Below are 26551 nucleotides of genomic sequence, written 5' to 3'. Positions count from 1 at the left end.
CCTCAAAATGTGAAATCGTTGGGAGCATAGCTTCAGGTCGGAGATGTGTTGTCATCCAGCTCGTGTGAGCTGCAGAGATTTGTGATCATGAAAACTCTGCTCATGCAAGCTGCAACTAGCCCAGCCAGGACTACTAATCTATGACGCAAGATCAGAGCCCACAGTTGCACGATATGTTGTGGTACATTCTTTCATGAAGTAAGTAGAGATGTCGATGAGAGTCTGGAAGGGACGATGGGAAAAGATAAGGGCGCAAACTCGGCGATGGTTCGGTGCCGAGCTCTCTCCGGACCAACCCCGAACAATAATATGATAACGTCGACACTGTCGAGCTTCAGGGAGAACGAGAAATCGCCGAAACATTTGAGCCCGACGCAAATCCTCCTGAAACATGCGTCATTAAATCTCTGCAGGGACCATTATTTTCTCCAATCGAGTGGTTGAGAGCATGGACCGGTTGATTTGAAATAAACCAAGCCCGTTCAATCCATACCGAAGGTCCGATAAAAGAAAACTTGATGCTATCCCCTAAGCTATAGCATAATCATAGACAAAACTCCCTCCCAGGCCATCCCTCCACTTTTCTTCGGCAGAATCACCTTCATGAGCCAAGACTGCCCCCGCCTAATCGCTAGCCCGATACTTAGCCCGATACTCCTCCAACCGGCGCATATCCTCGCCAGCCCCCTTCTCCTCCATCAACCGGATCAGATCATCCAGGGTAACGATGCTCGTCGTGGGCACGCCGTACTCCTTGCGGATCTGGCCCATGGCGCTCATGCGCGGCGCGTCGTCCTCCACGCCGCTGGCGTCCTTGGGACCGGGCATCTTCTCCTGGCGGTCCAGCGCGACGGCGAAGCCGACCACCTTACCGCCTTCCTGGGCGACCAGGTCGAGGGTCTCGCGCATCGCCGTGCCGGCGGTGATCACGTCGTCGATCACCAGCACGTTCTTGCCCTTCAGGCCGGCGCCCACGATGCTGCCGCCCTCGCCGTGGTCCTTCTTCTCCTTGCGGTTGTAGCTGTAGGACACCTCGGCCCAGGCGTCGGGCTGCAGGCGGTGGAGCTCGAGCAGGGTGGCGCAGGCGAGCGGGATGCCTTTGTATGCGGGGCTGTTTTGGGGGGGTGGGTGTTAGAATTTGAGTTCAAGAGAAGAAGACGTAGGTATATCCGGGGGAATGGTTTGTGTTTGGGGGATGGGTTGTGCGGTGTTCAACTCACCCGAAGATCACGTCGGGCTTGGGGATGGATGGGTTCTCAGCGAGGAAGGTGATGATGGTGTGGGCGTAGGCGGTTGAGAGGGCGGAGAGGAGCGAAGCCGTGTGGAAGGTACCAGCGTTGAAGAAGTATGGGGAATCTAAGTAGGATCCTAGATTAGCAACGGACGGGTCACAGATAGTAGAGTATTTCGGAGAGGGGAAGCGTACGACGGCCCGACTTGAGGGTGAAAGTGCCAAAGGTCAGGACCTTGGCGGAGATGGAGGACTCCAGGAAGGAGGTCTTGTAAGCGGGGAGAGCCATGGCGAGGTGAATTGGCGTGACTTGAGGATTTGCAGGGGCTGTGGGCGGGGAGTACTTTCAATTTCCTAAAAGAAAAAGATTGAAACCATCTCCAGATGATGAGGTAAGCCGGTACCCCGCACTATTCCTGTTTAGACCACACGCAGGGGTCCGTGTCCCGAGTTCGGTGCTTTCTTATCTTATCGCTTATCGGCTCCAATCGTCGACCATGATTATGAGGTATATGTACAGTACAGTGAAGAACCCATCATCCAAACGCCTATCCCATTATCGTACACCTCACTCCCATCAGGCCAAGTTCTGCAAGTTGACCATCTCATAGTACCTTCCTCGTCGACGCAGCAGTTCCTTGTGCGTGCCCCACTCGACGACCTCTCCCTGATCGAGGAAATAGATCATGTCCGCCCGCTGGATCGTGCTCAATCGATGCGCAACCGCGATCGTCGTGCGGCCCTTCGCGGCTGCATCCAATGCCGCCTGGACCACCTTCTCCGACTCCGAATCCAAGGCCGATGTGGCCTCATCCAGCAGAAGAATGCGAGGGTTACGAATCAGCGCCCGAGCGATGGCGATCCGCTGCTTCTGCCCACCAGACAACATACCGCCTTTACTGCCGACGAGCGTGTTAAACCCTTGTCTAGAGAGATATTAGCTGACTGGGTTTCCAAGTGGGGGCAATACAATGTGCAAATATGAGGATGAATAAGGAACAAGGGATCACCTACGGTAACGACATGATGAAGTCGTAGATGTTCGCATCTCTGCACGCTTGCACCAATGTGTCCTCCGCCACCGCTTCTTTGTGCGTACATCCCAGCAGGATATTCTCTCGGATCGTGCCCTGGAAGAGGGCAGGCTCCTGACTGACCAGAGCCAAGTGGCTGCGGTAGGACTTCTTCTCGAGCGTCGCGATGTCCCGCCCGTCGACATACACCTCACCCAACACCGGCTCGTAGAAGCGTTCCAACAGGGAAATGATCGTGCTTTTGCCACTACCACTCGACCCTACCAGTGCAACATTCTGTCCTGGCTTGACCGTGAGGTTGACATGCCGTAGCACAGGCTGCTCCAGCCGGGTCGGGTACCGGAAAGACACGTCCCGGAATTCTACCGACCCTTGCATGGAGGACACATGGATAGCTTTGCTCTCAGCATGCTTAGTGGTCGACCGATTGCTGAACAGCTTCTTGAACTCCGCGGCCGCATGCTTCGCTTTGCCCATATCCGGCGCGTTCGAGAAGATAGTCCCGGCCGCCTGAGCGCCGAAGATGACTTCGCTGAAGCACACGTAGAATTGAAAGAGTGTGTACTCTCCGTGTCCGAGGAGCGTCCCTCCATACCAGAAGCCCAGAGCCATGCACATAAACGGCAACGCTTGGGAGCTGGCATAGAGGGCGGAGGACTTGAAGATGGGGAGGATGTCCTCCTTGAGCTGGGCTTGTACTTGTTTCTCGTAGGAACTGACAACCTGCTTTTCCATCGTGAGAGAGGCAACAGTCCGGATGGCAGAGGCCGCCTCACAGGCTGAGCTCGCAGACTGTTGATACGCGGCTTTCGCTCGGCGCTGGAATCGATCCAACATCCATACGCGAAGAAAGCCGCACATCAACAGGACCGGCACAGCTGAAATGCATACCAAAGCAAGCTTCCAGCCCATGACCAGAGCCACGACAAGGGATGCTGAGAGATTGACAGTGACAATGAGCAGGGTACCGAGGGTGACGCCGCTGATTCCGGCCAGCTGTTTAGTTTCGGCACCCAAGGTCGACGTCAGAGCGCCTGTGGTGTTCTCTTCCTTGTCAAAGAATGAGATCTCCTTGTTCAGCATGACCCGGAATGCCTGGCTTCGGGCTCGAAAGATCAGTTTCTCGGAGCTGTACGCGAACAGGGTCCCTTGGGTGGCATAGATGACCAGTGTCACCAGGCCCATCATGAGGAACATCAAGCACCAGAAATTCGCATCGTGGCGCAGCTTGTGGTATTCGAACGGCGGCAAGCTCAGCGTGTTGACTGCCTTGGCAAACAACACCGCCTGAGATGGCTGAATGCCCCCCGCCAGGGTTGATGCACAGAGACCCAGGATCATGATCGGCCACTCCGGTCGATTGAACGAGGCAAGGAACTTGAACAACGCCCATAGCGACAGATTCTCCTTGTGCTTGGATGGTAAGGGCGGAATGAACATGGACATCCTGGTCCTACGTCTCTGCCTCGCCCCGGTCTTCAGCACAATATCCGAGGCGTCGTCACTAAAGTCGTCTTCGTCGTCCATTGGGATCCCGCCTCCAATATAATCCTCATCGAGAAAGAACGTCATTGACTCGTGTCGCTTCGCGGCCTCCTTCTGCTTGATTTGCTGCGCCTGCACCATGTCATAGTACACTCCCTCCCGGCTCATGAGCTCAAAATGCGATCCTTGCTCCACGATGTGCCCATGGACCAGGACAACGATATTATGCGCCTCCTTGATGGTAGAGAGTCGGTGGGCGATGGCAATCGTCGTCCGCCCTTTCGAGGCGTTGTCCAACGCCGCCTGCACAATTTCTTCCGACTTCGCGTCCAGCGCCGAAGTCGCTTCATCGAGCAACAAGATCTTCGGGTCGCTCACCACGGCCCTCGCGATCGCGATTCGCTGCTTCTGGCCTCCTGACAGTGAGAATCCACCGATGTTCGTCTCGTACTTCTTCGGCAACGCCATGATAAAATCATGCGCGTTGGCCATCTTCGCAGCGTCGTGAATGCGCTTGGTGATGCTGGCTTCGGGCGCATTCTCGTACTCCGATCCTATCAGCCCGAACCGGATATTCTCGTAGATCGTGGTCGCGAACAGTCTAGGCTCTTGCGAGACCAATGAGATCTGCTGGCGCACCCATCGCAGGTTTAACGTATAGAGATCGTGTCCGTCGATCGAGATATGGCCGGCGACGGGGTTGTAGAACCGCTCCAGCAGACCAATGACCGTACTCTTGCCCGACCCTGACGGCCCCACAAACGCCGTGGTCTTTCCAGCAGGAATGTAGACGCTGAGGTCATTTGTCACAACAACCTCCGGTCGCGAAGGATACACGTGCCGGACATTCTGCAGGACGATGTTGCCCTTGACATGGCCGAGGATCTTGCCGCTCTCGGAGGAGGCATCCAAGGGCGACGCCCGGTCAATCGTGCTGTAGAGCTTGGACGCGGCGGCGACGGCATTCGACAGCGCCTGCACGTTGGGGGCGACGTTGCCCAAATTGTAGGAACCCAGCATGATCGACATGAGAATGGTGAGGACATCGCCGACCTTGACGTGTTCGCGGGCATCGACGAGGAAGCGCGAGCCCATCCAGAAGCCCATCCCATAGTTCAGGTACATGACGCCCAGCATCGCGCCGACCATGACGGCGAAGGTGATCTGGGACTTCCGGGCGGGCGCCTCGGACTCCCGCAGCTGCGCCTCGTACCTGGCGGCGAGCACGTTCTGGGCGTCGAAGGCGACGACCGTGCGGACCGAGTCGAGGATGTCCTCGGCGAAGCTGCCGGAGCGGCCCTGACACTCCAGCGCGCGCTTGCTGTGGACCATCATGACGATCGACCCGCCGCCCATGATCAGGAGCAAGGCGATCAGCGTGGCGCTGCAGATCAACGCCAGCTTCCAGTATTTGATGTAGGCGATGATGAACGCCGTGACGAAGGTCGACAGCCCCGTCAGGGCCAGGCCGACCTTCTCGGAGATCCCGTCCTGGATCAGGTTGGTGTCCGCCGTGATCCGCGTCGTGATCTCGCCGGCCCCCAGGCTGTCGAAGAAGGCGATGTTCTGGCGCAGGATCGCCCGCAGGTACTCCACGCGGATGCGTTGCACCACATGGTCGCCCGTGTAGATGAAGCCGACCGTCGCGATGTAAATGGTGATGAACTCCGCCGCGGCGAGGTAGATGAAGTAGACCACGTATTTGTTGAGCTCGTGGTGGAAGTGGTCGTACGTGATGCGCCCGGCTGCAATGTCTTGGAAGGTCGATGTGAGGTTACCAAAGAGGACCTGTTCCACGAGGTTAGTCTTTATGAGTGAGCATCGCAAGAGATAGCGTTGTCGTTAACTGACGGTGAACAACGGCAAGGCAGCGCCTCCGATTATCGAAGCGACCGAGCTAAGCAGCAGGAAGACCAGATCCCACCGGCTGGCATAGCGATAAATGCCAAAGAACCCGGGCTTGGATACGGGGACACGGATCTGCTGCTCGAGGATGCTCTTCTCGACCTCCGACAGGGCGATGACGGTGCTGTCGGTGGCAGGAGTCTGTTTAGGACGGTGGTCAGTGGGTTCGATTGTGGCAATGAAGCAAGACGCTGAGGTTTTCTGACCGTGGGTATTGACTCCAAGCAGATGTCTTCTTCTTTCCACTTCATCATGCAGATGGTTTTTTATTTCTCGCTCAGTCTGTCCCTATCACCAAGCTGCCCAGCAGCAGCATCTCACACGGTCGGAACGGAGGAGCAAAGCGAGCTCGGTTGGTAGGGTGGCTTGATTGAGCCAAGACAGACAGTCGAAAGACAGTGAGGACAATGGGCGCAGTGAAGGAGTGGTGCGAACTGGAAGTGAAACTCGCCATCACATGAAATGATACTGGGGACGTGACAGGTCCCCTATAATCGAAACCTCGGAGGCCCAACTACCTGGACTTTTTCGTACCACGGAAAGTGGGTTGATCGTGCCTATCGTCATTCATTGTGTAACCGGCTGGACCAATTTCTTGATTATTATTCTGTCGACGAGTCCAGTTGAAGAGACGGGACCAAAGACACCAAAGGGACCGAAAGATGAGAATCGGTGCCAGTTGTGTTGAACCAGTGTTTCACCTGGATGGGCAAAAGGAGACGATCAGGGACCGGAAAGCCAAATGGCCCTGGTCCAATTATTAGGGCTGGTAGACAGGTCATCTTCAGTCACTTCCAGCCACCTCCAGTCAACTCCAATCACCCCAGCCTTGCGGCTGAAACACAACGGTGTCCGAACCAGATCGACAGATCGGATATTACAGCCTGTTTAAGAGGTGGAGGTAGACGGACGGGGATCTCAGGCTGGTCCGGGCTGGGTTTCAAACTCTTCATTCATGGTTGAAAGCTGAAACCGGGGTTCGTATTGGCGACGGCCTCAAAAATTGGGCCACTCTACCAAGCTCCCCGAACAACGTTTACGGAGTACCGTGCAAACCAAAACTTAATCAACTTAATCAACTTAGGGCAATCTCCGAAAGTAAAAACTCAATTCCGTTTGTTTTTTGGGAGATTTGACACTCTCATTTGTCTACTGCTAACTATTTCGTTTCACGCCTGAACTTTAACCGGGGTATAACATAGATCCACTTCCAAACCTGAAGCACTAGCCAACTTGTCAATCCGCAAATCAATGTGAGTGTCGCCATGACACAACAGTCAAGAGAAAAAAAATAATCAATAGATGAATAAGTGAATGTGGGTGGTGGGAGAAAAGAACCAAACCAGAGAAAGAACCAGCCCCCTCTGAATCTAGAATCTTGAATCGATCGATGGGTCCACCAAATTAATCAATCTCACGCTTCTGAAGCTTCAGCTTCAGGTCGGGAAGCTCCCAGAAAGCATAGCAGCGACTCTCGCGCTGCCAATCCTTGACAGGACCCACATATTCTGCATCGAAATCCAGGAAGAACGCAGCCAGAGTCAGCTGCATCATCTGTTTGGCGAAGTACTTGGCAACACAAGACCGACTGCCCACCAGGAAAGGCTGAATGGCTTCCTTCTTGTCCGTACAGCCTGGCTCCGTCCATCGCTCGGGAATGAACTCGTAGGGCTCGTTGAAATATTCGGGGTTATGGTGCAACGCGAAGATCGAAGTGCAGATCTCAGTCTGAAATGGGAAGGCAGGGTTAGCGGGGGATAGGCCGGACAGGGAACATATCAGATAAACTTACTCCGGCCGGAATATAGGTGCCATCCACGTAGGCTCCGGGTGAAACACGCGGACCTCCCACTGGGACAGGAGGATACAAGCGGAGGGACTCCGTGATAACAGCGTTCAGATATGGCAGCTCTTGTGCAACGTGCCCTGAAACATCTTCTGCGGACGTGAAGGCCGAGCGCAACTCCTGGTTCAATTTGGCGTGCACTTCAGGATGAGTCAGAACAAAGTAGATGGTCGCACAGAGAGCATTCTGGGTGGTATGGAAACCAGCCAGCATGATGGCGGAGAAATTCTCGGCAATTTCAGGAACAGGCAGGTCGCCTGTGCCTGCCCGCTCCATCACCTCGACCATGACGTCCCGACGAGTGTGAGATGCACCAAGCTGTCTGTTTGCATGTTAGCCATGGACTTAATCGTATGCTAGTCAGCACTCACTCATTGATGAGTCTCATTCTCGCCTGTTCTGCGAACTGGCGAACACCCTTGCGGATCAAATGGCGGAGCATCCATTTGATCATGGTCGGCACTCCGGAGCCCTTGAATTGATCACGGATGGTACTCCAGTAGAAGATGCGCGGCAGCTGCTCGGTCCAGAAATAAGGCTTTCCACGCTTGAGACAGCCCAAGGGCTTTCCGAGCAGCACCTCCGACACAGTATCAACGGAGTGGCAGTAGAGTAGCTGGTTCAGAGACAGTGTATCTGTCTTCTCCAGCTTCTCCTCCATAGTCGTGTGCAAATGGAGAATCCGCTCCTTGATAACACCTGCATGGGCCTGCATGCTGCCGGGGCTAAGGGAAGGAGCGAACAGCTTTCGTACCGAGGCATGGTAGACAGGGTCACTCGCAGTGAAGATATTCCGTCTCGAGATACCCTTGTAGAAACCGGTCTTAAGGAAGGCGGTACCTTTTCCCGAGCCAGCACCATAGATGTTGCGCAGACCTCTAACGGTATTTGTAGTTGCCTGGCCCGGAGCAAAACGCACAATCTTGCCTGAGTCATGTCAGTCATCTGCACAGAGGCCGCAGATGCTATCAGGGGAAGTGTACCATAAGATTCGTGCAACGAATGAAAGTAGTGGGCACTCCGACCGGACAGGAAGGCGATCTTGGTGGCAGACTGCAGATGCAGGGTGGTTAGACGGTCGTTCCGTTGTCTGTGCAAAGAGGAAGGGAAACCGTACACCGCAGAGAAACAAATCAAGGAACGAGCCTGGGACCCCCTTGATGATTGGTCCCTTAGGAAGCAATTGGATGAAAAGAATGAGAAGCCAAGGGATCTCGTGGTGTGTCAGTCATACCCGTCAAGAAGCTTGTATGATGCCAACATACCAACACAATGGCGAGAATTGGGAGCGAGATTATTCCCGAAGGATTGATTTCGAACTGCCCCGATGGCACGGCCATGGCCAGAAAGATCATCTTAACGAGAGTGATTGCAGGAACGAGTGCAATTGCAAGAACGAAAGTAGTTGACCACCACAAAGTCGCCTCAGACGTGCTATGGCCAGATCTATTTATCATGCATGGGCCATGGTCTCTCAGGACCCCTAGGCGAATCACGCTTGAACTAGCTGTACCGCTGTTGAGGCAAAGTTACTCTCCTGGTCCCATCCGGCTAGATGCATCTACCGGTCTCAGTCCAGGTTTCCGTTGCACAGGTTCCTCGGCCTGATACTGATCCAGTTAATCAGATCAGACCAGAATGTATGCGTGATTCTTGACAATCATGATTGGGCGCGTGGTTTGAGTTTCCGACGATAGATCGAACCCGGGTCAGGGTCAAGAGTGGATCTGCCCCATTTTTGGGGATCCTCGGGCCCAAAGTTTATGCTTGCCCCTGCGGCAGTCGCATCCGCTCTCATCTACCAGAAACATCGTATACTCTGACTTGTCGCGGTTTCAGGTTCATATAAGGGCCTCAACGCCAAAATGTCAGACCGTTGTCCAAGCACGGTCAATGTCCGAATGCGAATGTTTCACCATTTTCCCTTTTTCGTGATAGATCTTTCTGGGGCCATTCCACCAATTTGTGTTCCCCACTTTTCCCTCCCAATTGCTCGTCCCCTTTTCTGCCATTCTGGTGACAATTCAGTTATATAAGCCCTTCGTGTGACAAGTCCTTCCCTCTCCTCTTCTGTACTTCAAATCTGTCACTTCCATTCAGACAGATTCTTTCTTGCCGACTATGGCAGACGAGCGCAGCCGGGTCCTCTTCCTGGCAAACAGCGAACATGGTCAAACAAACATCATCCTCGCCATTACTCATGAGCTTCTTGTTCAAGGCAATGTTGATGTTCATATTGGCTCATTCCCTGTCCTTGAGCGCCGGGTTGAGAAGCTGGTAGCTGACAATGCTGCTGCATACGACGAGGATTTCCGGTCTCGCATCCACTTTCACCCGGTGAGAGGCCCCTCGAACACCGATGTCTTCATCCGGACCGGAAAGAGGGGTGCGTTTCATCCTCCCGGCTACCATGGTGCAGTCTTAGGGTTCCAGTCTCTGTGCGAAGACATCTGGGGCTGGACCGAGGACGAGTATGTTGACATTTATGAAAGCTGTGTCGAGATCATCAAGGAAGTCAAGCCGGATGCGATAGCAGTCGACTTTTTCTTCCTTCAGGGCCGAGACGCTGCGTACAATGCCGGCCACACGGCCATTCTTATCAACACGACTTCAATCAGTCACATTGTCCTGGGCATGCAACCCAATTCTGCGGCTCTCTGGAAGTATCCTCTGTATGTACTGCCAACCATGCGACCCTCGGACCTTTATTAACATGAATTCCAGACCTGGCACTGGGTTCGCTTATCCCATCCCATGGCATACAGTGCCCCTCAATGCCCTTGCCGTGCTGAAGACGGCAAAAATGTACCACGGCAGTGGCAGACGTCGTGAAATCAGAGAATGGCGCATCAAGCATAAGATCCATGGCAGGTTCCCCTTCGCAGATGCATGGCGGCCCGATCGATTTCACATTTCACCAGGCTTGTTGGAGCTGGATTGGCCATTCAGTGTTATGCCCGATAACATTCTGCCGTGTGGGCCAATTCTGCTGCCAACTGCATCGGTGCAGAAGCAGGACCCGGAGATGGCGCGCTGGCTCGCGAATGCTCCGACTATTTTGGTCAATCTAGGTACCTTGTATGCTCCTGATCCCAAGGTTGCGGAGGAAATTGCCACTGGCCTGAAGATGTTTCTCGATGGCTGGAAGGGTGAGAAAGTCCAGATTCTCTGGAAACTGCCCAAGCATCCGCACGACGTGGACGACATCTACGGTCGGTCGATCGAGCCATTGAAGCGGGAGATGGAGGAGGATTCAGTCCGCGTTCGCGCTTGGTTTGAGGTCGAGCCGATGGCGATGCTCGAGACGGGTGGGGTAGTCTGCTCAGTTCATCACGGAGGTGCCAACTCGTGGTACGAGGCCATTCAGTAAGTTTCCTTGCCCTCGATCCCCGAGAACTGTGACTGACCCCTCTAGAAACGGTGTTCCTCATGTTGTGCTTCCAGCCTGGCAAGACTGCTACGAGAACGCAGCTCGAGCTGAATGGCTTGGTATTGGCGTCTATGGCAACAAGAGCCGTGCGCCCAATATCAGCGCAAAGGAGTTGAGCAAGGCACTCTTGAAAGTCATGAACAACAAGTCATATAGAGAGAAGGCGAGCGAGCTTGCCAAACTTTGCCATAGGAAGGAGGGACGAGTTGCAGCGGCAGAGAAAATCCTGGAGATTGCGCAGTCTCGTGACCATGGCAAGCTCGCCATGCGCTTACCGGAAATGAAAGCCAACTGTCCTTTGTACGAAGTCAAGAACCGCCAGGGTATGGTTCTCCAGACTGCCCAGAAGCCTACAACAGCAGGCAAGGGAGATTCGAAGTAAGTCCTGATCCAAGCCTCGCCCTCCCACCCCCAACTTGCCCTCGCTTCGGATTACAATAAAGCTAACCATCGTTCCAGACCTCTCCTCACGAATGTTTACGAGACTATCCTTATGACTATTCTCAGCAACACCTGGCTTTTCTTCCCGGTGTTGGGCTACTCTCTTCTACTTATCCCTCGCCTTCGTCTTTTCGCTCTTGTATATATCCTCTACATTAAATTCATCTCGAAGGCCCACAAAACCGGCACTCTATCACTGCGCAACGACCGATTCCGTCACTCCTCCATCTGGAAGACAACCTACGCCAACTACTTCCCACTCACCCTCTACCGTACTGTGCCTCTTCCACCGCAGCGACGCTATATCTTCGGCTACCATCCTCATGGGATCGCTCTCCGCGGCGCCATTGGTGCCTTTGCCGCTGAGGCAGCCGACTTCTCCCAACTCTTCCCGGGAATCACCAACACCCTCCTCATGAAGGACAGCTTTTACACCACTCCTCTCCTTCGCGAATACCTTTTGTCACTTGGGACAAGCGGTGTGTCACGCTCCTCATGTATCCGACACCTGACCCGCGGCGGCCACGACGACCGCGGGATGGGTCGCGCCATCACCATCACCGTGGGCGGGAGTCGAGAGTACAACATCGCGAAGCCCGGAACCATGGGTGTGGTGGTAAAGATCCGCAAGGGATTTGTGCGGGTGGCGGTGCAAACGGGTGCGGATCTTGTGCCTGTCATCGCGTTCGGTGAGAATGAGCTCTTTGATCGCGTGGACGTGAACAGTTCAACTGCGCTGGGACTGGTGGCGCGAGCCTGGGAGTTCGCGGTGGGCCATCGCGTGGCATTCTCGACCGGTCGGTTTGGACTCTTCTGTCCGCATCGGAGGCCCTTGAACGTTGTGGTCGGCAGGCCGATCGAGGTGAAGCAGCAGCGGTGGGAGCCAGATGAGGCGTATATTGACGAGGTCCACGCTCAGTATGTCAGGGAACTGGGGAAGCTGTATGATGATTGGAAGGAGACGTTCGCGCCGAACAAGGATGTGAAGTTCGAAGTCGTGGAGTAATTCTGGGCTTATTGGAGTTGATCGGTGTGATTTGGGACCTAGGGTATGTCGGATATGGCATTGTCACTTTATACCAGGAGTAGACTTTCGAGTTGGATACTGAACGGTTCAGGAAGCTGAATATAACTTTGCAAATAAAAGAACTTTTGGCAAGTAGGTTATATGGTAGACCGAAGAAGTTCCATACCCATGCCGCCGGAGTCCTACAGTGGCTTAGGCTTTTTACCGCATAGAAGACGCCACCCACGGCCCGCTACTCCCTCTCAGCCTTTCCTTCTCGCAACAGCCTCTCCCTCCACAAACTCGTTTCTTGTCACGACACGGCTTCCAGCTACCACCAAAACCACCTTCAGAAGCAGAGAATGCATGACCCTGACTACGTACGAGTTATCTCATCAAATCTAAACATAAAGCATATGCATTTCACTGACAAGACGATTCTGGCTGTAAGTACGTCACACCAGACCACGAACCCATGCCCAAAGAGCCAGCATCCCTTGCTTCCAATATTCCCGAAGAGTGCAGAACCCTCAGCACAAACGCGCATTATGGCCGATGCTCATACACAAATCGTGCACAAATGTACGTTATGCACGGCCGTCTGAGATGATCTTCTGACAACTCACCGGCCATAATGCATGAAGCAGCTCTCCCCAGAGTCACCCTGCATTCCTGCGCGTTCACCGCAGACCCCTAGATCGAATGGCAGCCGACCTATCCGACTGGAAGATGGGACATTGGCCAGTCAATGAGCTATATAAGAATGACCGAGACATCTCTTCTGCTCACGGCTCTCTGCTATCGCTAGAGGGAGTTGAATTACCTTGTATCGCCGCGCTACATTCAGTCTATACAGGTGGTACACAGAGTCTTTATTGCATTATCAACCCTCGGTATTTAGTTTACGCTGGTCACGCATCACAGGTATTTGAACTCACCGACACTTATCTCGTTCGCAAATCCTGGACTTTTATTGGAACACCGAGCAAGGATCCTCAGGCACTTTTGTGTAAATTAAGGGAAATCGGACTTCGCCGGCTGTTCAACCATGGACTCTCTACAGGCCAATAGAGAAATCCACAATCTGAACCTTCTGGTTGCGCCCTTCTTTCATTGGTCCTTCTCGCATAATTTCTTCGTGGGTATCTCTCGGTGATTGAGCTTCTTCCTCGACTGACTAGTTTTTCCCAGGCTATCTTCTATATTCTCGGGATACTTACCGGTGCCAAACTTGTATACAATGTCTATTTACATCCGCTTCGATCCCATCCTGGGCCAATACTTGCCCGAGCAACACGGCTCTACACAGTGCTCCTCGAACTCCAGGGATGCCTCCATCTTCGGATCAAGGAATGGCACGACCAGTATGGCGAGGTGGTCCGCATCGCGCCCGACAGCTTGTCATACAATTCCAGTCAGGCCTGGAACGAGATTTGCGGTATATCTGGTTCAGTCGCATAGCCCGCCTGTTCATCTCTCACACTGCGTCAGGCCACCGAACTCGCGATACCAAAGCTGTCTTCGATAAAGATCAGGACTTTTTTACCCGTTCACCAGACGGGCAGTGGAGTGTCGTACGTCTATCTCCGTCATCTTTTGTGACTCCTGTCCTAACCACTGTGGAGAATTTCTGCAATGCAGGTAGCAGCCAACGGCGACTACCACCGACGTCTTCGACGTCTCCTATCGCATGCATTTTCCGAGAAGGCTCTTCGCGCCCAAGAGCCAGCCCTTCAACACTATGTCGACCTTCTCATCCGCCAACTCCATCACCGCGCTGATCAAGCCGGAGGTGGTGTGGTGGACATGGTCCAATGGTTCAATTTCACGACGTTCGACATCATCGGCGACCTAGCCTTCGGGGATACGTTTGGTCTACTGGACAAGGGCGTTTGGTCTCGCTACCTCGCCGCCATCACCGGACTGCTGGACGTAATGGTATACTTTCGCGCTGCCAAGTATCTGTTGCCGTCTCCGTGGAGCCTCTGGGTCGCTTCGCTCTGGGCACCGAGACACCTTCAGCAAGACCGTATATACATATATCAATTGGCAAAGGGCAAGCTGTCTCGTCGAGTTGAGCTCAAGACGGAACGACAAGACTTTGGTGCGTGAGCTGCACTCTTTCTCCTGACCTCATGCTAATAGAGGCTCCAATAGTCCACTACATGCTCAAAGGCTCTCGCTCGGCCATAGGCCCCGAGGGCCTGAGCTTCGAAGAGATGGTCACGCAAGGCCAGACCCTTATCATCGCGGGCAGCGAAACCACCGCCACCGTTCTCTCGGGCATGATGTATTATCTCCTCACCACCCCACGCGCATTGTCGCGGGTGACGCAGGAGATTCGTGCGGCTTTTTCCGACGAGCGGGACATCACCGTCCACCGCGCCGCCCGACTCCCTTATCTCCACGCTGTGCTCGAGGAATCGCTTCGCATGTATCCTCCCGTGCCCGGCATATTGCCCCGAGTCACCCCGGCCCCGGGACAACTAATCTGCGGTCGGTTTGTCCCCGCGGGAACGTCCGTTGGTCTCCACCATTGGGCGTGCTACCGATCAACACGTAACTTCAGCGACCCGGACACGTTCTGGCCGGAGCGATGGATGGCCGGCAAGGATGGTGCGCGTTTTGCGAAAGATGATCGCGGAGCGTTTCATCCATTCTCTTACGGGCCCAGGAATTGCCTGGGGAAGAAGTAAGTGCCGCCTACTTCGATTCGTCTAGTTGATGAAGGTTCTAACGGAAGCTTAGTCTTGCGTATGCGGAGCTGCAGTTGATTGTGAGCAAATTGTTCTGGAACTTTGATGCGGAGTTGATGCCGGGAAGGGAAGGGTGGGCCGATCAGCGGACTACATCGCTTTGGATTAAGAAGGCGTTGCCCGTGCGGTTGATTCCGCGGCAATATACGAGGTCAGAGGTCGAGGGGGGATGATTATCAGTTAGCTAGCGCTGGGTCGTGGTCGGTAGTGATACTTTTGGGTATCTGCGATGCACAGAATGTTTGCAATTCACCCTAATCTGTACATGTACCTATACCTATGCCACACCCACTAGTACATTGACCTTCTCTCGACCCAAGCTAGGCGAAATCCGATCGGCCCAAGCCAGGCATCATCTCATGCATGAAATCTGTCTGGTACTATAGAACCCCTCCCGTGACTTTCGGCCACCCCGAAACCCTACCCGACCAAAACTCGGGTAAGAGTAGCCGAGATGCGCCGGCGGCCAGCAGCCTCGCCCAGACTGACTAGCAAGAGCATCAGCAATAGCATCAGCCGCAGCCTCAAACACTGGTACCCTATACAATCCATGCCACGTCATATCCTCATCCGAATCCACAGTCCCTAAGACTTCCACATGATTCAAACAAAATTCAAGACCAACCAGCGTATCTCACATAATCTCCCTGATTGAGTTAACTGGCATATGGATTGACTCTCTACTAAGGTTGCTAAGACTTTCTTCCGGGCAAATTGAGCGTAAAACTAGATTATAATGCCGAGGGACCGATGTCCGATCCATCGCCGGATAAACCCCCCTCGCTGCGCTGTCAACCACTGCCCGTATGCATGCTTGTGGGGAGATTACTGCCGACAAACTTGCTATTTTCAGAGAACCTACCCCAAACCCCCACTGCTGTTGTTCCAACTATAGCCTCAATATCTATCGTATATAGTATATCGATTAGGATGAGAAGTGAACTGTATATGATGTTTGTAGTTTGTAGTTAAGCTGGCCGCATTGCATACGCACCCATAGAACAAAAAGCGGTCGGTCGGATCTCCGTCCCGCCAACAAACAACAAACCAAACCAAAACACAGACGACAACACGACTTTGTCACCAGTAAAACTACACCACCATAATGCAACCCACGATTCAGCACGCCACATCCCTCGAGACCAGGTATCGGATCCCTTCGACTCGGCACTTCACACCGCCACCAGACCAGAACCAGCTACGTACGTAGCAAAATCATCCCACCAAATGCTTGGCTCGGGTAAAATCGACGAAAAACATCACCCACCTATAAGGTGTAAAAATAACAACAAGGCTGAAATCCCTTCACTTCTCACTATCCCACGAACTACTACCACTACTACTAAAGACAATAAACAACGTGGCTTAGGCTAGACTAGACAGCAGACACCCAAACACTAGTCCCATCCCATAGCACACACACACACACATAAACAACAAAGTGGGACCGCGAGCAAGAGCCGCGCTCTCGGCTTTGCTTGTAGTAAGTTACTGTCCGTTGCCGGGTCAGATTACCAAAGTAATCGCTAGTTTATACCAGTAGGTAGTGTTATCACAGCCTCGCGTACTCCTGTACTGTACACTGACAAATCCTGATTTATTTTCAAATCAAATTCTATAGCGGGAAGGCGTAGGAGCTTGATGCTTGAAGCTTTTTCTTTTCCTTTGCCCCTCTGTCCTCGGTGGTTTTAGCCCTTTTGTTCGAAGTGCCGCAATCACCGGCAAGAATTTCCTTTCTCCGGCAGCAAGGAAAAGGAAAAGGTCCAGAACAAATTTACTTCTACATAACACAACCCCTGAGTTGTCATATCTTTGGATGTATCAGGGCAAAAAAAATCAGTTGGAGGGGAATCAAGGCTAATATCGCCGTCTTCGTCCGAGCGACCTGGGAATAGAAAAAAAAAAAGGCGGTGCTTACTTGCGCTCTGCCCGGAATGGGGCCGAGCTGAATGAGCATTTCTCACCTCGCTTCTGCCCTAATTCGCATTCCCGGATCATGGAATCGTGATGTCCCATACTAGATACAACATATAGCGTGATCATCACAGGATCCTGAGGCTGTGTCTGTTCGCTATACTTCATCCAGTAGATAGGTATCTAGTCCGATCCAATCCAGTTACGTTGAAATATACCGACAACCCAAACGAACCACAAGGCAACAATCCCTGCGGAAAATAAGGCTCACGCTATCTCATGTCATCAGCACCCACCACCACCACCACCACCACCACCATCGCTATCATCACCATCATCGCGCATGATTTCCCCAAAACGTCAGATCCAATCGGCTACTGCGGCCACCATGTCAGCACTAGCAGTGCCCAAAACATTCCCCATGAACCCACTTTTCAACTCAGCCATGCTCTCGGGTCTGGACAGCTTAATGATGGCAGAGGTGGGGTTTTCTTCGTATTGCTCTGGGGCTGGGCTGGGACTCTCTGCTGAGCGTTGAACATGGTGAGGCAGACGGGGGGGGAGGGAGCATTAACCTATAACTAGGTAGGTTAAATACTCTCTCCGGCCCGTAGGGTCTTTGGATGACTTGCTATTTGCTTTTTTCTCATTTCCGTTGCACCAGCGGTTCCTTTAATCGATAATCAACAGGTTACGGACTTGCATCTGTTGATTCACATCTGATTACCACCCTTTCTAGCAATCCTCTTCACATTCGTACTACATCTTTCTTTCCTCGGCGGGCTACTTCCGACCCCGGCTCAGCAGCAGCCATGAAGAAGGACGACCTCGAGTTCCAACGCCTGCACGAAAAGCCCGAAACCGCATCGACCACCGAGGACTTCAAGACCCTCTTCCCCGTTACAGATCTCTCGCGTGGGCTCGTGGGGTGGGATAGTCAGGATGACCCGGCCAACCCCCAGAATTTCCCTGCCTCCAAGAAGTGGACCCTGCTGGCGCTCATCAGCTCCATCACCTTCATCTCGCCGCTCGCGTCGAGCATGTTCTCCCCGGCGATCGAGTTCGTGGCCAAGGAGTTCATGGTCACCAACGAGACCTTGCTCTCCTTCAGCGTAACCATCTTCCTGCTCGGGTTCGTGGTATGTAGGATGCTTTTGTCCCCCCTCGGACGCACTCAGAAAACTGATCATTCCAGTTCGGCCCTCTGCTACTCGCCCCGCTCAGTGAGATCTACGGCCGTCGGGTCGTCCTCAGCGGCGCGAATTGGTTCTTCGTCGTCTGGCAGATCGGCTGTGCCCGGGCCCCCAATATGACCACCCTCATCGTGTCGCGCTTTTTCACCGGCATCGGCGGCTCGGGCTGCGTGACTCTGGGCGCTGGAGTCATCGCGGACTTGTTTCCAACCGAGCTGCGCGGTCGGGCCACCGCCATTTGGGCCATGGGGCCTCTCGTAGGGCCCATCATTGGCCCCATCTGTGGTGGCTTCGTCGGTGAGACCATCGGCTGGCGCTGGGTCTTCTACCTCCTGATTATCAGCGGTGCGGTCATCTCGGCCGGGATCGAGGTCCTGAACCAGGAGACGTATGCGCCGCTCTTGATCCGATGGAAGACGGCGCGCCTGGCCAAGGAGCTGGATCGGGTCGACCTTCGCAGCGTCTACGACGTGACCGGCAGTAGGCACCAAGCACCGCCCTCGGCCAGTCGGGTTCTGGCGCAGGGACTCAAACGGCCCGTGGTGCTGTTCTGCAAATCGCCCATTGTGCTCCTTCTTTCCGTGTACATCGCTTTCGTGTACAGTCTGCTGTATCTGTTCTTCACCACCGTGACCTCCGTCTTCGAGGAGCGATATGGCTTCTCGACCGGTCTCGCGGGCCTCGCGTACATCGGCATCGGCATCGGGTTCTTCATCGGCCTGTTGACGGTATCACTGACCAACGATCGCATGGTCATCAAGCTGACCGCTCAGAACGGCGGCAAGTTCGAGCCCGAGATGCGTCTGCCGCTGATGATCATTTTCAGCTGCATCATTCCCATCACCTTCTTCTGGTACGGCTGGTCGGCCGAGAACGCGCAGAAAGTCCACTGGATCGTCCCCATCATCGGCATGATTCCTTTCGGCGTGGGCATGCTCGGCATCTGGATGCCCATCCAGACCTATGTCATTGACGCATACCCGGCCTATGCGGCCTCCGCGAACGCCACCATGACGGCCTCGAGATCGCTGATGGGCGCCTTGTTACCTCTAGCAGGCCCTACCATGTTCCGCAACATGGGCATCGGATGGGGTAACTCGCTGTTGGGGTTCCTGGCCTTGGCCTTTGTGCCGGTCCCGTTGCTGTTCAACCGATACGGCAAGATGATCCGCGAGAGGTTTCCGGTTGACTTGGATTGATGAGCCGTGGCCGCAAAGACGATGTAACGACCTGCTTAACATGTATTGATAGACTCCCTGTTGTTCCCATATAGAATATAGACTACTTCCTAATACCATTCGTTCATCAATCACAGGACCTCATACACAATAGACTGCAGGTCAACCCCCGTCAAAATACTGGGGTAGCTTCGAATGACATCGGGGGTGAGTCCCCATCCCTCGATGGTCATGAACGTCTCGTAGAAGCTGCGTCGGATACGGAGTTGATCCTGATCATCGCGCTCGAGGATACTCTCGCCCCAGGGCCAACGGACCTTGAGACAACAGGCCAGGAACCCAAAGAGATCGTCACGCTGACCCTCGTAGATGTGCCAACGACGGATCAGATTGGACCGGATCTGCGGCCAGATCATGAGGTCGATCGACCCAAGGTGGGGAATGTTGATTTGGTCGATATTCGGATGCATGAAGGTTGGCAGCCGAGCGAATCGGCTGGGACTGGGAGAGTACATCCATTTGAGCAGGTGGTAGGCTAGCCACCCACAGGCCAGGCGCTCGGGGTCGCGCAGCGGCCGTCGCTTCGTGGTGCGGTAGACTAGGTCTGCCAGGACGTTGGTCTTGGAGCCGTACAGGAGATCCAGCGGAGAGGCGGGGGAGTCCGGGGATGCTCTGATCTGCTCCTGATAAGCTACCCAATTCATGTAGGGGGCTGACGGGTCGTCGTTGGTGAGTGGAATGCGTTTCCAGAGTGGCTCTGGTGAGTTTGTAGAGTCGTGAGCGTAGTTGATAGTAGCTGCGAGTGGCGGCAGCGGTGGCAGGATTGGAGCGATCGGCGGGATGGGTAGAGTTCTTCTACTAGCTTCCAAGGGGTCTATCAAGCTGCGCGAGACTGCTATCGGCGGTGGTAGCGATGGTAGTGGAGGACGCAGGCTCTCGACATCGGCGGCCTCGGGGGTACAAGCTGGTCCCGTGGCAGCTTCCGGAGACGTCAGCGCATCGATGTCCCAAGATTGCAGGAGATTTTTCAGCTGTCGTTGACGCGCAAGAAGAGATGCATTTTGTCTCCGGAGGGTCTCTAGCTCTTCAGATCGCTGTTGGGCGCCTTCATCGGTGTGGTGTTGCCGACAGTGAGCGACCTGCTCTTCTAGCCGTGCGATGCGATCTTCGAGGTGACTGAGATACTGCAACTTTTTACTTCGAGAATTCTGCTGCGCCCGTCGATCGCGGAGGCGCTTTTTCTCCGCCGAGCTCAGATGACTGTGATCCGACATTTGAGCCACATTCTTCGAAGAATGATCGGACGTGTCTGACTGGCATTGAGGTCGAGACGAAGGTGGAAGGTGATCATCCGTGGTAGCCCAAGTTATGCAGTCAATAGGTGTATAAGTCACGTGCTCTGGGTTATGCTCGTGTTTTGAGATTTATGCGCAATTGGCATTCTATAGGAATGTACCTTCACTAGATTGGCTTCTATTAAGTGGATAGGATCGAATAATTGTACTGACATCACTTGACAAGGTGTCGGACGATGATATCTTGAGACGTGACCTCGCAGCATTGAAGATCGAATCTCATACCCAAGACTGACCCATCAGTTACAAGATACATTGAATGCGCTATTGGCCAAGAGTGAGAGATGAAGGGTCTGATGTATCGATAAATCGGGCATGGCCTTAAATGAGCCTGTTCAAGTTTGTCAAGGCTGTTAGGCGTTAACGCAGGGCAAGGTCTGGAGCTCCATGTACGCATCTACATGGTTACAGATTCTAAATTGCCATCAATGTACTGATAAGTCCTGCTCCTACTCCTACTCCAAATGGCGGCACTTTCGCTCTCCTTCCGGCTGATACTGCTCCCTACGCTCAGGTACCCTGCCGATCCTCTTGCCAGTACATCTCTACGGTCCAGGATACTTCACCGATGCATCCACGCAATACTTGAGACGCATCAGGCCGGTGGTCCCACTACGACCAAGCTTGTCGGCGCGCAAGAGGCCATGCTTTATATACCAGCATGGCATCCCCGTCCGCGAAGAGTATTCTTCCCACAGCATGGCCACCAGTGTCCCCGAAAGCATGCCGTGCTCTCGCATTATCTGCCCTTTGTGTTCTATTCGTATCGGTCCCGACATAAGCTCTCGGCAGCAAATAGTCGATTTCGCGGGAGGTGCTATCAAGGTGTTGTGCGGTCTGGAACGGATTCTCAATCGCCGGGCGCATACATCTGAATTTACCGGGCAGAATGTGTTGTTTCTCTCCAGGTCTCGACCGACGTTCGATATTTATCGAGATTCAAAATCAGTGTTGCGAAACGGAGTCGGGGTTGCTGGCGTAGCATTAGTAGCATTAACTGCGCGGACAGGCTTGGACAGTAGTCGATGATGAGTGGGGAAGAATGGAAGCCATTGAGTCAGAGCATCAAGCTTGATTGGCTTGGGTCTTTGCGGTAAATAAGTTCAAGGACGTGGCACGGGCGGACAAAAGATGGAGGTGTGGTTGATGATGGCGGACGACAGGTGGACCGCGGGGAACATGTCCAAGTTTTTGCTGCCTGAGGCATTAAGATGCCACGTGATGTCAATAAAAGTCCCACATCTCAAACTGGTTAAGAGGGAATTATCTTGATCAGTTGTGTAGTTGGGTGAATAAATGAAGGTCTAGTATAGAGCATAAAGCAGGTCCTTCAAGATGCACCAGATTGAATAGCTTCTATTGAGCGAGTTGAATTCGATATTCCGCTGTGCAGAGACCTCTGACAGTAAGATATATACTTTGTCTTGGGGTAACGTCCCTCAGAGAACAAAGCAAGCTCCGCACTTAAATATGAAGTATTAGTCATGATTTTGACTATATCAACCTAAGTTCCACACTTACAGTAGTTGTCTACAGCTACACTCAACCCAAGTGCTATTCACATCAACAATCAAATGCAATATCTCAATGGAATATCAATATCGATCCCTCAGGCAACCTCCCCGATCAACACCCGGCAAACCTACTCCGCCCAGCAGGCCTTCCAGCCCCAAATACCTTGCCCGTATCCAGCCCGTCACACCATACAGCACCCCTGTACCGCTCAATACAGCCTGCCACCCGGACTCGGCACGACTGAAGAACAGACAAGACGGATCAGCAACCACGAAATGGGTTCTCTGTCCATGATTCATCACACCTGGAACCAATTTACCCGTCCACCGACGGCCAGGAGAACCGATGGTCCGTATCAGAACAATCTCCTTTCCAGTAGGGACGTGAGGTATTCCCTCGAAATAGTCTCTTCCACCTCACGAACCTCACCACCCCTGCAATGCATTGATAAAGGCTTGCTTACTGTATCCGTATATCTCAGCCCACTATCCACGACCTGTAGCAAGGATTAGAGAAAAAGGACAGAACCTCTCACATCCCTGCCCATCCGGCCAAAGAGCTTACTGTCCTGTAAGATGGAGGAGAACCCGGCGTATTACCGCGGTTAAGTAGGAAAGTTTGTCCGTTGATCGGACCGGAGTGGTTCACATTACAAAACTTGTTCTGGGCTTGACAGCCGCCGTAATTAAATTAGAAAGAGAGAGTGGTTTGTGGTGGCTGCATGCATCTCATCCATGCATGCGTGCATGAGAGAGGAAAAAGTTTTTTTCTCGAGAGGACAGATTCATCAAGTTCGAAAGGCAGTAGCGTAAACATAACATTATCCAGGCAATTGATAGGAGTGATCAAGAAATGGATGGATAGATGGATAATGGATGTATCATAATTGTTCCATGTTACTATGGGCTTGAAGGTCGTGCGTGGCTAGCAAGGGAGTATCGGACGTTACATACGGTAAGTTAGTGCTGGCATACACTGACTACCAACCACCCGCCGATACACGCGCACACAGCAAATGCGAAGTCTGGGGAATGAATGGACAGAATGAGATGAGAAAAAGACAGGCGGGTAGACTATATACAGAGTCAAGAGAGTAGAAATTGCAATTGAGTGTTTAATCTGATGGTGATTGATAACAATCTCTTACGGAGCCAGTGCCAGTTAGCTTGGACATCGGCCGCCCCCCTCTCCCCGGAAGAACAGGGAAGGGAAGGAGAAAAGGGAGGTTCATCCGTTTTCGACAGCTGGCATCAATCCGCATCCTTCACCACGCACCCACCACGGGGAGGAGGGAGCCTGGAGAGAGCTCTGACCTTCTCTAAATCCCGTCATACCGTATACGACTTGTGAGTGGTTCTGATCACTACAATTCGATGGATGCTCAAAAGCTCTCTGTTTTGTGCTGAGCTGGAATCACTCCAGACTCAAGCTCAAGCCCAAGCTTCTTCTTTTTTACCCCAGAATATGGGGGTTTGTCGGTGATTCTACGATATCATGCCCCTGTTCTGGATCGTCCTCACCATATATCGTCTACTTGGCTCCCTAAGACAACACAGCGAGTTTTGAAGGCTCAGAAGGATGGGTTTAGAGTGGCCATTTTAACTCTATATGTACAGTGTATATTGGTTGCATGTGGTAGGCGACGACGTGAGGGGGAAAAAGGAAATAGGGAGTAGTACATGATATATAAAAAGACCACCACAAAAAGATCAACCTCCTAGATAAGAAAGAAGTGTCTGTGTGGAAAAAATTCCAGTCGTTCTCAATTCTTTTTTGGGAAAATGAAAAACAGAGAAGAAAGGTAAAAATGGAACAAAGAGAAGATAACCGGTTTACCGGACGAGCACGCTCATTAAACCGATTGTTTCATTTGTGGAATTGTTGTACAAGTGATCCAGAAAAAGCTTCGTTGATTTTGTGAGAGTCTTTTTGTGAAATTGGTTTCGTCATCATCCCATCTAGTTCCCTTCCCGTATTTCATCTCACAAAAAAATTCGATCCCTTCCAAGATTTGCCGGACACCGCAAACGCTTCGCTAGGAGATATGATATGCGGCTCGATTGTCGTGGGAGAAAAGTGGTTGCGTTAAATTTAGACGTACTTGCACATCATGGCAACCATCAGGTCGAACAGACCAATGGCCTCGACGAAGGCGAAACCAAGAATGGCGTAGGAGAAGAGCTGACCACGGAGGGCAGGGTTGCGGGAGACGGCGAGGAGGAGGGAGCCGAAGACGAGACCGATACCGATACCGGCACCACCGAGACCGATGGCAGCGGAACCCATACCCAAGTTCTGGGAGACCTGGACCATGGCGTCGGCGATCTCAGAGGAGTACTGACGGCGGCCCTGGGCGGCGAAAGCCTGGCGGGCGTTGGCCTGGATGAGGCCGGAAGGAGACTGACGCTTGACGGTCTGGAAGGGGGTCATGTTGATCTTCTTCTGGGTGGTGAAGGTGCGCTTGGGGGCGACAGCGTTGAGCTGAACGCGAGCGGCAGGGCGGGCGACCTTGGAGGTGGCAGCCATGGTGGAAGCCAGACGGCTGGCGAAGACACGGGAAGAGGCCATTGTGATGGGGTGGGTTGGTCTTGAGAAAGAAGACTGGATTTTTTTCTCGAGAAGATGGGGGATGGGAAGGAAGGAAGGAGAGAAGAAAGAAGAAGAGGAGAAAAGAGGAAGAGGAAGAACTTTTCTGGGAGGAAAACCTGGAGGAAATGTGACAACAGTGACCTTTCCGGGCCATAAATACTTTCCCGCTAAATTTTCGCGTTTTTTACCCTTTCGAGCCCACCAGCCCCCCAGTCGGCTTCCGTTAGTGCGCTTGTTGGGAAGAGAAAAAGCCCTACCCGGGGCCTGGCGCGTGTGTGCTTCCAGTAATTGATTGTCCTCTATCTTACTTGACTGGTATCATACACTGCAATTACCATCTGCTTTACGCTCTCGCGGACAGTTCGGGTTCGTTCGGGATGGGGCCAAGCGCGCAATGCTGCCGGTACAGCCAATTGTTCAGGGTCTCTGTCCGGCCGTGCAGGGCCGCTGGCCGTACTATCCACGAGTCGCATTGCGGCGATGCTGCCATTGCGCACCCACTTCTCGTCCATGACCAGGTCCTGTGCTTTTTCCACCGTATGCCGATATGAAGCAATTGGCTTTACAGTAAGATTACTTGTAACCAGGGTGACCGGGGAAAGATTGGCCAAGGGGGGAGAGAGGGGGTGGTGGAGAGAAAAAAGGATGGGGAGGGAGCATTCCCACCCCGAGCTCCCTTCATTCTTCCTTACATATAAAATGGACTTGCCCTTTCATCTTCCGGGTTTCCCGACCCTGAGGACAGAGCAATTGGCTGTAGGGAGAGTCTGGCCTACGGTATGCACAAAGTCTGGTTGTTCTGAAGCTGACTGTGAGGGAGGAGGGATCACAGCAACGAGGGCAGCAGCAGCAGAGTGAGAGAGCGAAAAAACCAAGGAGGTCCCAGAAAAAGTGGATCCTAGCAGCCAAATGGGTCCGATAAAGTGGTACATGACCCACTTAGCGGTGCATCCGTGGCCAATGACAGACTAGCCGCCTGCTCGGTCTCAATAGACCGGGCCGAATCGGGCATGCGGCTCCACCAGCGCCGGAGGTTCTGTCCCAGAAACAGAATTCCCACTGGCGACGCAAGCAGGTTTGTTTGCACCAGTGTGGCTGGCTTCCTCTCGAGTGTCGTTACTGCCGCCGTGAGCTGAAATTCGGAGGGAATTGCCTCGCCTCACCGACTTGTCTGATTGGGAACCTGCTCTTTTGGGCCAACCCGACTCATCCCGTGGACGCCGGAACAAAAAGCTAAGCTGCATGAAGAGCTAGCTCGAAGCTGGGGGCACCACCCACCGTGATGAAATCGACGCCAACCTTTCAGCAGAACCAGAGGAAAGAAAAAAGGAATGTCACTGCATCCATTCTCTCTCTTTGCCTGTTGCCCCCAATGCTGGCTCGAGGGAGGTGATGTGGATTTATATAGCTTTTGGATAGATCAGAGAAACCGGCCAAATTTGGTGTGGAAGAAGTCAGCTCGTCTGCACTCCCGCTTCCCACCATCGTCCCCCCCCTAACCCTAGCCAAAGAAACTAAATCCTCGGGACGAAAAACGTCACAAATCCTCCCAGCTGTTTCTCCCCCTTCCGACCAAAGAAATAAAATACAAAACAATCGAGAGGTAAATCCCATGACGGTCAGCACTAGTGCCAGCAGTAGCAGTGCACGCCCTTGTTTTTTTTTTTTTTTTT

General features: G+C 53.1%; 8 protein-coding genes across 8 annotated transcripts; 3 read left to right on the top strand and 5 right to left on the bottom strand.

Moving 5' to 3' along the window:
* Positions 1-624: 624 nt before the first annotated feature.
* Positions 625-1520, bottom strand: ASPACDRAFT_57349 (orotate phosphoribosyltransferase; the record flags this gene model as incomplete). Its single annotated transcript, XM_020203232.1, has 3 exons — positions 625-1111; positions 1221-1356; positions 1427-1520. The coding sequence occupies 3 exons, from the start codon at positions 1518-1520 to the stop codon at positions 625-627; spliced, it is 717 nt and encodes a 238-aa protein (XP_020060343.1).
* Positions 1521-1592: 72 nt separating this feature from the next.
* Positions 1593-6155, bottom strand: ASPACDRAFT_1895139 (putative ABC multidrug transporter). Its single transcript, XM_020198696.1, has 4 exons — positions 5862-6155; positions 5602-5796; positions 2246-5538; positions 1593-2157 (listed from the first exon to the last, which is right to left on the bottom strand). Exons 1-4 carry the CDS (start codon positions 5907-5909, stop codon positions 1809-1811), a joined length of 3885 nt encoding a protein of 1294 aa, XP_020060342.1. The 5' UTR covers positions 5910-6155; the 3' UTR covers positions 1593-1808.
* Positions 6156-7059: 904 nt separating this feature from the next.
* ASPACDRAFT_39616 (cytochrome P450) lies at positions 7060-8841 on the bottom strand (the record flags this gene model as incomplete). The annotated part of the gene is made up of 6 exons (XM_020200622.1): positions 7060-7383; positions 7448-7823; positions 7873-8428; positions 8485-8554; positions 8619-8714; positions 8767-8841. 6 exons carry the CDS (start codon positions 8839-8841, stop codon positions 7060-7062), a joined length of 1497 nt encoding a protein of 498 aa, XP_020060341.1.
* Positions 8842-9170: 329 nt separating this feature from the next.
* Positions 9171-12540, top strand: ASPACDRAFT_112241 (Diacylglycerol acyltransferase family). Its single transcript, XM_020195630.1, has 4 exons — positions 9171-10173; positions 10226-10867; positions 10917-11309; positions 11391-12540. The coding sequence occupies exons 1-4, from the start codon at positions 9623-9625 to the stop codon at positions 12376-12378; spliced, it is 2574 nt and encodes an 857-aa protein (XP_020060340.1). The 5' UTR covers positions 9171-9622; the 3' UTR covers positions 12379-12540.
* An 886-nt stretch (positions 12541-13426) lies between these two features.
* On the top strand, positions 13427-15307 carry ASPACDRAFT_39614 (cytochrome P450; the record flags this gene model as incomplete). The annotated part of the gene is made up of 6 exons (XM_020200621.1): positions 13427-13516; positions 13570-13816; positions 13870-13952; positions 14020-14482; positions 14536-15070; positions 15127-15307. 6 exons carry the CDS (start codon positions 13427-13429, stop codon positions 15305-15307), a joined length of 1599 nt encoding a protein of 532 aa, XP_020060339.1.
* Positions 15308-17402: 2095 nt separating this feature from the next.
* On the top strand, positions 17403-19537 carry ASPACDRAFT_75503 (MFS transporter). The gene is made up of 2 exons (XM_020204471.1): positions 17403-18187; positions 18244-19537. The coding sequence occupies exons 1-2, from the start codon at positions 17861-17863 to the stop codon at positions 19438-19440; spliced, it is 1524 nt and encodes a 507-aa protein (XP_020060338.1). The 5' UTR covers positions 17403-17860; the 3' UTR covers positions 19441-19537.
* Positions 19538-19550: 13 nt separating this feature from the next.
* On the bottom strand, positions 19551-20693 carry ASPACDRAFT_39612 (bZIP transcription factor; the record flags this gene model as incomplete). Its single annotated transcript, XM_020200620.1, has 1 exon — positions 19551-20693. One exon carries the CDS (start codon positions 20691-20693, stop codon positions 19551-19553), a length of 1143 nt encoding a protein of 380 aa, XP_020060337.1.
* Positions 20694-24265: 3572 nt separating this feature from the next.
* Positions 24266-25096, bottom strand: ASPACDRAFT_1885456 (ATP synthase subunit C family protein). Its single transcript, XM_020198394.1, has one exon. The coding sequence runs from the start codon at positions 24855-24857 to the stop codon at positions 24381-24383; it is 477 nt and encodes a 158-aa protein (XP_020060336.1). The 5' UTR covers positions 24858-25096; the 3' UTR covers positions 24266-24380.
* Between the last annotated feature and the right edge of the window lie 1455 nt (positions 25097-26551).

This window comes from Aspergillus aculeatus (genome assembly GCF_001890905.1).
Source record: "Aspergillus aculeatus ATCC 16872 unplaced genomic scaffold ASPACscaffold_2, whole genome shotgun sequence".
Classification (NCBI taxonomy): domain Eukaryota; kingdom Fungi; phylum Ascomycota; class Eurotiomycetes; order Eurotiales; family Aspergillaceae; genus Aspergillus; species Aspergillus aculeatus.
This window is presented reverse-complemented; position numbering and strand designations above follow the sequence as displayed.

Excerpts from the sequence above, each read along its gene's own strand:
- ASPACDRAFT_1895139 (XM_020198696.1), bottom strand. The coding sequence starts at position 5,909 with ATGATGAAGTGGAAAGAAGAAGACATCTGCTTGGAGTCAATACCCACG. Across the intron at positions 5,539-5,601 it reads CTGCCTTGCCGTTGTTCACC|GTCCTCTTTGGTAACCTCAC; the intron begins GTCAGTTAACGA and ends CTCGTGGAACAG. Across the intron at positions 2,158-2,245 it reads GACTTCATCATGTCGTTACC|ACAAGGGTTTAACACGCTCG; the intron begins GTAGGTGATCCC and ends ATATCTCTCTAG.
- ASPACDRAFT_112241 (XM_020195630.1), top strand. The coding sequence starts at position 9,623 with ATGGCAGACGAGCGCAGCCGGGTCCTCTTCCTGGCAAACAGCGAACAT. Across the intron at positions 10,868-10,916 it reads TCGTGGTACGAGGCCATTCA|AAACGGTGTTCCTCATGTTG; the intron begins GTAAGTTTCCTT and ends TGACCCCTCTAG. Across the intron at positions 11,310-11,390 it reads GCAGGCAAGGGAGATTCGAA|ACCTCTCCTCACGAATGTTT; the intron begins GTAAGTCCTGAT and ends CCATCGTTCCAG.
- ASPACDRAFT_75503 (XM_020204471.1), top strand. The coding sequence starts at position 17,861 with ATGAAGAAGGACGACCTCGAGTTCCAACGCCTGCACGAAAAGCCCGAA. Across the intron at positions 18,188-18,243 it reads TCTTCCTGCTCGGGTTCGTG|TTCGGCCCTCTGCTACTCGC; the intron begins GTATGTAGGATG and ends TGATCATTCCAG.
- ASPACDRAFT_1885456 (XM_020198394.1), bottom strand. The coding sequence starts at position 24,857 with ATGGCCTCTTCCCGTGTCTTCGCCAGCCGTCTGGCTTCCACCATGGCT.